The sequence below is a fragment of the Rosa rugosa genome, chromosome 6 (genome assembly GCF_958449725.1).
Source record: "Rosa rugosa chromosome 6, drRosRugo1.1, whole genome shotgun sequence".
Classification (NCBI taxonomy): Eukaryota; Viridiplantae; Streptophyta; class Magnoliopsida; order Rosales; family Rosaceae; genus Rosa; species Rosa rugosa.
In genome coordinates this window covers 29,825,195-29,834,297 of record NC_084825.1, presented here as the reverse complement: position 1 = coordinate 29,834,297, position 9,103 = coordinate 29,825,195, and the positions used below count along the sequence as shown (strand labels likewise).

At 39.4% G+C, this 9,103-nt stretch overlaps 1 protein-coding gene across 9 annotated transcripts; it reads right to left on the bottom strand.

Moving 5' to 3' along the window:
• Window positions 1–1,500: 1,500 nt before the first annotated feature.
• Window positions 1,501–9,103, bottom strand: LOC133715849 (putative disease resistance RPP13-like protein 1). 9 transcript variants are annotated; one of them, XM_062142521.1, is made up of 9 exons: window positions 8,092–9,096; window positions 4,564–7,976; window positions 4,343–4,429; window positions 4,107–4,234; window positions 3,341–3,624; window positions 2,684–2,755; window positions 2,354–2,454; window positions 2,057–2,202; window positions 1,501–1,916 (listed from the first exon to the last, which is right to left on the bottom strand). In XM_062142521.1, the coding sequence occupies exons 1-2, from the start codon at window positions 8,595–8,597 to the stop codon at window positions 4,598–4,600; spliced, it is 3,885 nt and encodes a 1,294-aa protein (XP_061998505.1). In that variant the 5' UTR covers window positions 8,598–9,096; the 3' UTR covers window positions 1,501–1,916; window positions 2,057–2,202; window positions 2,354–2,454; window positions 2,684–2,755; window positions 3,341–3,624; window positions 4,107–4,234; window positions 4,343–4,429; window positions 4,564–4,597. The 9 variants fall into 9 exon arrangements, with proteins under 9 accessions (XP_061998505.1, XP_061998504.1, XP_061998503.1 ...); XM_062142520.1 differs by having other exon boundaries at window positions 2,566–2,755; window positions 3,353–3,624; XM_062142519.1 differs by having other exon boundaries at window positions 3,353–3,624.

Genomic DNA, 9,103 nt, shown 5'->3' with positions numbered 1-9,103 from the left:
GCCGTATCAATTTCTGCATCCCGACCTCTCCCTTTTGATTAGCCTGATCAAAATTCCAACCATCTCAAGAAACAGCTCACGCTTTTGAGTGATGGTGATGTTCGCAAGTACCACTCCCAGCATTAACCCACTTCTAAATCCCACTAATGCAAATTTCCAATCAAATTCAACTCCATCTATGCTTAAGGGTGGCAGTGGCATTTTCACATTTCTTTGGCATTAATGGTTCTCCACACAATCCCAGGTTCCCTCAAATGAAGTCCTCTCGAACGTATTAAATTGGCGACCTTGCGGTATGGAACCTGTGAGATTGTTGTCAGAGACGTTGACATATGCGAGGGATGTAAGCTGCTTTAGTTGCTGAGAAATTTCTCCGGAAAGCCTGTTATTTGAAAGGTGTAATGCTTAATGTCAACTTTCACAAGGATGATGGGGTGGTACCAGTGAGAATGTCGTTGGAAACATTAAGAAAGCAAAGTCCTTTCAAGTTCCCAATGAATTCAGGAATCTTCCCTTCAAATTTGTTGCATGATATATCAATGACCCAATTGTGAGGGATGATCAATAAGTTTCTGAATACCTAAATACTTCTTTCTGGGAGTGTTATTTACTCTGTTTTCAGCCAACAATTCTCTTCAGGCTTTTCCAAATTTCGATTTAATTCTATTTGCAATTATCAAAGACAAAAAAGAAAAGTAAACGCCATGCCTGTGCATTTATTTCTTATGTGAAAGGTATCATCTGTCTAATTGCAATCATCAAAGACGAGAAAATATAGAAAACTCAACCCACTCCTTGCTCTCTAATCCATCGAATCAGCTATTGAAAACTTTATAAATGGTAGGTAAGCACTGCGTACCAGGTTATCTGAGACCAAAACAACTCTTTCTCTCTGCCTTCAGTTTATGCATCTCACACCACACCAAGTCGTCTTCTTAGCATTTGCAATAATCAAAAATGAAAAATCAAACTTGATGCTCTAAGCAACTTGGGAAATTTCATGGAATTTTGAAATAAAGAAAACTTCAAACCAATTTTGTAAATAGGAGCTTACCCTCAAAACTTTTACCCCTCTTCAATATCCACTTAGCTCTCTGTAATCTCTAACGGATGATTTGGTTCTCTCCTGCTTTACAAATTCAAGCTCAGTTGCATATCTCTGCAACCTCACCAAACAGCACAGAGTATTCTTGGCCTCATTTGCAATAGCTAAAATAGCTTACCAATGAATTAAACAACCTCACCAAAACATACAGACTCCGAATTAAAACAACCAGTTTTAAACAACGTTGACAGGTAAGGAATGCTGAAACGGAGTGGTTTTTACTTCTGGCAATCAAAATAAATAGACCAAAGGTTAAAACTGGTTTTGAAGGCTTCACTTTATGTTCCTCATAATCATCTTTAAATAGCCCAAAGGAACACACCTTAAATAACTTTCCCACAAGTTTATGTCCAATTGTATTTTACTTATCTTTTTGAAAAAGAAACACCCCAAAAGTCTTGAAAGCATGGGAATGTTCTATATATCTGTATAACTACAAAAGTTTCTACGAAAGGGGCAGAAAAAACAAATATCTCAATTCATTTATACAAAAACAATAAAGTTTGATACTCTGCCACTTTTCTAGTGTAGGCAGAACCAGTTGCTGCTGAATTCATGTATCTAGTAGTCTAGTACCATACTAATGTCTAGTATCTTCCGGTGTAGATAGAGGTAATACATACTGCAAACTGCAAAACGCCTCTTTGTACTATTTCTATGTCTGCTCCTTGAAAAGTTTGCCCGGCTATCTGAGGGCCTATAAGTATATAAATGAAGTAACAACAACGTAGACACCTCCCGTGGGCCTCCAGAATGTCCTAAAGGGTCAGTGAGTTGATAGTCTGCCAAAGAATTTCCTTGCTGTGACATGCTGCATATAAAGAACAGAGAAAGCTCAAAACAATTGGCATTGTTCAATTTCAGATAATATTGAAGTGCCACAACCTTTAAGGTCATTCTTCAATTTCAGATGATATGCAAAATGACTTCAAATTTAAGGTAGTAAAGCACCCTTAGTTGCAGGCTGGCAGCATTGTATAACTCCGGAGAGCCCAGGAAAAAAACTCTAGCAGCTTTGATCAGAAGAGGATCCACAGCTTGTCAGTCATCCCTCCTTCAAGGTATAGAAATTCCAGCAAGGAAGTTACCTCTCACAGCTGTAAAGTCCAATGGGAACTAGAATACTGTTATTCATTTAATTTTAAGACCATGTCTGATTTTCTTTGACATGAATTTATCAGCAGTCCAAATAAAAATGCCCGTAACAGTACTTATCAATTGACTGATATGGAAAGGAAAGAATCTTACAGGTCAGTAAGTGAAGTATCATTCAAGGCGCAACATTGTTTGATCATGTGTTATCGTTTGCCACGCGAAACCAAGTTTCTTTGCTGATTAATGTAACGCTCCTGATATAACAGAGAACAGCCACAACCTTTAAGGTAATTAATTCTTCATTTTCCAATTCAATACAGAAGTAATACAAAAATATGGAAGCAAAGCACCACAATTAAAAATACCTTCAGGCAGAACTGCATTTAGTTGCCTTATGAGAGAGATTTAGATAATTGCGATCACAATTAGGACTATCAGGCCATTGCACATCATAAATATTTTGGGTATGTGAGCTTAACTAACCTTTCTGGTCTCTGAGAAGGTGTGTTCCAGGAGGCCCAAAAATTAACCTCAAAATATTTTCGAACTGAGATGCTGCATGTAAAAACAGGGTACACATATTACATTAGCCAGCTTTTAAGGGCCTAAGGATCAACTGCATTACAATGTGGTAAACAAAACATAAATTCTCCCTCTATATGACAATCTGTTCAACAATTGACTGACATGAAAAAGTCAGTCAAAAGCAGCCTCATTGTGTTTTAACACTTGCTCATAATTTTAAGAGTATTACGGGATCAAGGAAGCTACTACATCTTAACATTACGTGAAAGTTTAAACTGCATAGGAGATTTAGGTAGGTTATGAGGATTCCAATATCACTATTGAATGTTTATCACTACTGATCATGGATCCAAGCACACAATTTATAGGGTTCCAATTTTCATCATATAGTTTTATAAAGGACTACAAGGAAAAGGCAGTAGATTTATATTGAAGAAGAAATACCTGACACATTATTGGATGATTATGATTAAAGGAAACGAGACCACTCAAGACATTGTGACTACAACATATCTTTTCACATTGATAGTATGTTATGGAGGTACAGAAGAAAAGCACACGCACTAATGATGTGTAAGAAGAAAGAGAGGTGAGGTGGCAAGAAATCGAGCTCACAGTAATACATACTCTTCAAAGTTTCAAGCGAGTTGAGATGTCAAAACCACTTGACAATGTCCATTTTCTTAAGATTAAGAAGTAGAGCCTGAGATAAGTGAGAGTACTGAATAAATTCCTCTTCTCTGGAAATGAATCTAGCAATTCTTCACACCATCAGTGCCAAAGTCAAGTTGAGGTGAGTCCTTGGAGATCCTTCTTCACATAGTTGTAAACTTGTAACATCTAGGGAGCTGATATCGCACTGGCAACATAAACACATCCACATCACTACTAGCTTGACCCTGAAGCAAGACAATCCAAAAGTTGAAGTAGACTGATTAATATAGATATTAATGATTGATTAAACTTTATCTGTATACTCAATTTCTCAATTTATTATATAATTCCACATTGTGTCTACAGCTTATAATCTTTCAATGAAAAAATTGGGGACACACTAGTGTGGACTTGAGCTCAAACATTTTTTAGAAAATCAATTCACGCTGGGATTCTTTGTTACGATGGAAAAGATTATGATGCATAGAATTTTTGTAGTAGCTGTGGAAGTTATGGTAGATTAGTTAGCTTGAGTAAAGTTTTTGTGGTATCTAACATACCTCGTATTATTATGTTTTGTGTGGCAGGTCTTAATCAAGTTGTGAGGACTGAATTGAAACAGCAACTTTAAAAGCTTTCTAGAAAGTCTTTGATGAAAGACCAAGTCAGTTCAACTAAAACAAACTGAATAGAGATCAGAAACAGAGGCGGATTGCAAGTATTGTACCTGACTCAAAATTGGCTCTCATCTCTCTGTGATTTCATTCTGCTCGGTAACTCTAAATATACTCTTATGTTTGTGTGATTGAGTGGAGGAGATAAAGAACAATCTTCAAGTTCAGATAAGAAGAGAATCTGTACAAAAATGGAAGCAGTAAATCAGAAATTGGCTACTAGAGTTAAGAGGTGAGTAAAGCTAAATCAACTGATGGTTCTCCAGCACTAAGACATGGCAATCTTAACCTTGGCCTATCTCTGTCTTAACACATGGTTCTCCAGCAAGTCCAAGAGTTGAGACCCTCAAAAAAATTTTGCTCATTTTGTAAGATGCTGCATATGAAGAAACAGGCGCAGAAAGAGGACTCATTACCCAGCTTTTCAAAGTATCAATTGACAACGACATATATATATATTATCTCTACTATGTCAAGAGCAAAGACCAGAAATTGGGAAGTGCGACGTACCGTAGGAAATGGCATGTCGTAGTCAATCCGATTTTCACGACCCATCGATCATTATGAAGGGGATGTGAGCAATCTTGGGCCAATCTTCGCCACTCACTCTTTGGCACCGTTTCTCAAGCAAAGGACACCGATGGATTTCTAGACGAGAAAGAGAAGAGGGTAACCCACTTTCTGGCAAGCACCGGAGCGAACGGCAATTCCCAAACACCAATTGTTGAAGAGAGTTGAGATGGCCAAACCACTTGGCGCCGTCGATGGTCTCGCCATTCAGATTCCAGATCTCGAGATGAGTGAGAGTGCTGGGCAACGCCCCCTCGTCAGCAAACCAATCTTCTACCCACCGAAAGTCAAGTCTCAATTTTTCAAGAGAGGTGAGTCTCCGGAGACCCTTGTTCAGATTTTGCAAACTCTTTGCATCCACTCTACAGCCCATGATGACAAGTGATTTTAACTTTGACGGGAATCCCCCTTCCGGAAAACATTCCAATCCTCGGCAACCTTCTACCGACAAAGACACAAGAGATGGGAGAAGGGAGTGCATTTGTTTCGGCCATGCAGTGAAGTCCCAACATGCGTTTATCTCTAGACTGGTCAAGTTGTGTGCATGCAACACCCCATCGAGAAAAGTTCTATAAGAGTCTTGTAATCGCAACTTATTCACGGATAAGAGTCTAGAGTCTAGTGATAAATAAGTCCAACTCAAGTCGACCTCTTTCAGCATCGGGAAACTGTCAAACGCTAATATCCCAGTAAGATCTGGACACGATAATATAACAAGCTCCACAAGATTAGGAAAAACTCCACCTTCATTATCGTCACCTCCAACACAACACTCTTCTTTATTTTTTCTTTCGGTTACAACATAACACCATTCTTGCCACCTCCACATTCTGTGGAATTTTAAAAACCGTAGACATCTAAATGGTTTTTTCACACTAGTACTAGTATTGCCGTCACCATAATAGAATTCAGAACCTATGGACACCACTTTAACTAACCCAGAAATATGAAGCTCTCTGAGGTAAGGTAGCTGTCCCAATGGTGGCAATGAGGTACAATTCGCACAATTAACAAGTTCAAGATAAACAAGATGACAGGATTCGGAAGAATAATATTCTGACCAACCTGGAAACATTTTGCCTCCATAATCTTTAATTGTAAGCCTTTTCAGTTTCAGGTGAGGTTGGAGCTTCTCAAGCACTTCTCTTTCCTCTACCATATCGCCTTTTTCACTTGTATATTTCCAATTCAAATTTAATTCGGTAACAAACTCCTTGTCCCTCACAATGTTGGCTACCAAAGCGCTGCCATCCACAACATTCTCAAGCCCTGAAATACAAAGTGTCCCGCGCAAATTTTGAAGCTTCTTTAGCTCTAAAGCATTATGGCCTTCGGTATATTTGTCCAGCACAAACTCGGTTAGTATCTGCAGGTCCTTGAAATTGGCCATATGTGGTGGCATCTTTTCTATCTTTGTATCTTTAATATCCAGATGCCTCAAGCTGATCAATCGTCCCAACTTGGTTGGCAGTTCCACAAGATTTCGACACTCCCGCAACAATAATGCTTGCAAATTATACAAAGTACAAATACTATCAGGTAACTTTCTAATGGGAGTTCCAGACATGTCCAAGTGCCTTAGATGTTTCAAGTTGTCAATCGAATCAGGCAATTTCATAATTTTATACAATGATAAATTCAACATTCTTAAACATTGTAGTTTTGGCAATACCTCATGTAGTACTTTTTGGAATTTGTCTCCAAGGGATGTCTCCAGATAGAATGCATATTGAGGTACAGGTAGAAAAGTGCGCAAATATTTAGCTTCATGTATAGCCTCAAGTTTGGCAAACCTATCACCGTGTTTCTCCATATATGAGAAATGACGAGTCTCCCTCAAAATGTTGGGTGATTCACTATTCTCCCACCTAACAGAAAATTCTCCAGATACAAAATGTGCTAAATCCTTGATAAGGTCATGCATGATGAAGTGTTCGGAACTTGATGAATGTTGGAAAAATGACCTTGAGATTAGATCATTGAAGTACTCTTCCCCAACTTGTTCTACCATTTTCTTCTTTTGGGGTTGCAAGAAACCTTGGGCATTCCACAATAAAAGCAGTTCTGATTTTTGAAGTCGATAATTCTTGGGAAATATCGAACAGTAGCTAAAACAACGCTTGAGATGTAGAGGCAAATCCAAATAGCTCAACCAAAGAGATGGTAGAATGTCATCACTCTCCTCCTGCGTCAATTCCCAGATGTCACTATCCAATATGCTTTCCCATTCCTCAGGAGATAGTTTAGAACATAAGAGACCCCCAAGTGACTTAATAGCCAAGGGAAGACCGTTGCACTTTTGAACAATTTGTCTACCGATTTCTTCAAGACGTGAGCGTGCACCAACGTCTGCATTTTTGAAGGCATGTTTTTCAAATAACGACCAGCTATCTTGCTCAGACATTGGCATGAGATGGTGAGCTTCAAGCCTACTCATCTTACGTGCAACATCTTCATCACGTGTTGTGACAATGATCTTGCTTCCATGTGCTCCAGACTGAAAGGGACGCCTTAAGCATTCCCACTGCTTATTATTCTCGTTCCAGATGTCATCAAGAACAAAGAAGAACCTTTTCCCCATCAAAGTTGCCTGCAACATTGATTGAAGCGTATCTAGGTTTTTGATTTGGCAATCTTTAGAGGTTAGGGACTCATAAATGTGTTGCGAGATCGTAAGAACATCAAATTCTTTTGAAACACAAACCCATGCTTGGAGGCCAAAATGTCGTTTGACTCTAACATCGTTGTATAGAAACTGGGCAAGGGTGGTTTTGCCAATCCCACCCATACCCACAATAGGAATCACACCTATTTTATTGCCAGTCTCATCATCTGATAGCAATAATTTAATAAATCTTTCTTTCTCCTCATCTCTTCCATACACAGAGTCTTCTATCAAAGAAGTTGACGGTATTGTTTGTGATACCCTGTGTCCAGCACTTGCTTCCATACCCCAGACATCTCTTCTCTGCTCCATAATGAAGTCTAGTCTTTCAAGAACTTCGTCTACCTTGGGGTATATTAAAGCTGAGTCAAAAGCATGAGATGGAGGAGTAGAGCTATGCTCTTGTTCCTTACTCGTGCTACTCCCATATTCGCGTTCTATCTTTTGCCTCAGCGCTTCTGTTTTGATCTCCTGCAACAGGTCCTCAGCATCATAGACAGATTCTTTAAGCTCATTGAGCCATGCCTTCACAGTTGGGTTGTTCAGTTGCTTCCCCTCGGCATCATCGAGGTAAGGGTTAATAAACAACAACTTCTTCTGTAACACCCCCTGGACATCGGTCAGGGGCACACGACCTAGCTTGTCTTGAATCTCTGTAACAATATTTTGGATGAACTTTGACTCGTGCCTACAAATTGCAATCAAAACAAAAATATATCATACAAGCTAGCAAGCTATGAGTTCTATCAATTTCAAAGAAATAGAATTACTCAAGGCTTTAGTTATGATCTGAATTTACATACCCCTCTTGTAAATTCATTCCTGCTACATCTGCAACTTCTCTAAGTGCTGCCCGCCATCCGTTCAACTTCTCAGAGGATTGAGTTTCCTGGTGTTCAGTAAATGCTTTTGCAACACTTGCTGTCTGGTTCCTCAGATGGGATGGATCAACGTGGTAGAAGACTGGTAAAACGAAATGATTGAAGTTCCTCTTGCGTTCAAGGATGATGACAAGCTCGTCCAGGCACCATTTGGAAGAGGCGTAGTCTTTCGAGAACACAATGACAGAACTTCGTGACTCTCGAATGGCTTTCTCAAGCTCTTCCTTGATATTTTCACCTCTTTTGAGTTCAGGGTCATCCCGAAAAGTTCGAAATCGGGCGTTGAGAAGGGCCGTGTGGAGGTGATCAGTGAAGTTCTTTCGGGTGTCTTCACCTCTGAAGCTGAGGAACACGTCATAAGCAAATCCAGAAGGAGAAGAAGTATATCTGGAAGGGGAGGCCTTGTGGTGACCTCGGAACAGAGCCATGGATGAACCAACAAAATTCTGCTCAGGGTAATCTCAAAATTTTGGTGGTTTCTCAGTTGAGTGGGAATTGGGTTCCAAACAAGTGATATTGAAAGGGGGACGGATGAATATTGAAAGGGGGACGTAGGATAATGTTCAATAATCAACAAACAAGTGGGATCGATTTAATATTTGATGTCAGTTTCGGGGTTGTAATATTCGCGTCTCCTGCGAATAACACGGACGAAGGTAATTGCCTGATTGTTCCATATATATTATCCATTCGGAGTGACCTGTAATCATTAATGGTTTAGTGTTTCTTCTGGTGTCGTTAGTTGACCAGTTGTGCGATCATGTGTCGCTGGAAGTGTATGCTGCAAGTTCTTGAGTTTACCACTCCTTCTGGTTTGTTTTTCTTTCTGGCTATTATATGTGTTGTTGCAGTTCTATATTCATTGTGGACGTTGAGTATTATTTTATCAAGTGTTGAATGTAATCTGAAGAGTGATGGCAAGCTGTTTTGCAGT

What these genes read in the sequence shown, in the direction of transcription:
- LOC133715849 (XM_062142522.1), bottom strand. Translation starts at nt 8,597, where the DNA reads ATGGCTCTGTTCCGAGGTCACCACAAGGCCTCCCCTTCCAGATATACT. An exon ending in GGAATGAATTTACAAGAGGG is followed by an intron (nt 7,977 to 8,091) that starts GTATGTAAATTC and finishes TGCAATTTGTAG; the next exon opens with GCACGAGTCAAAGTTCATCC.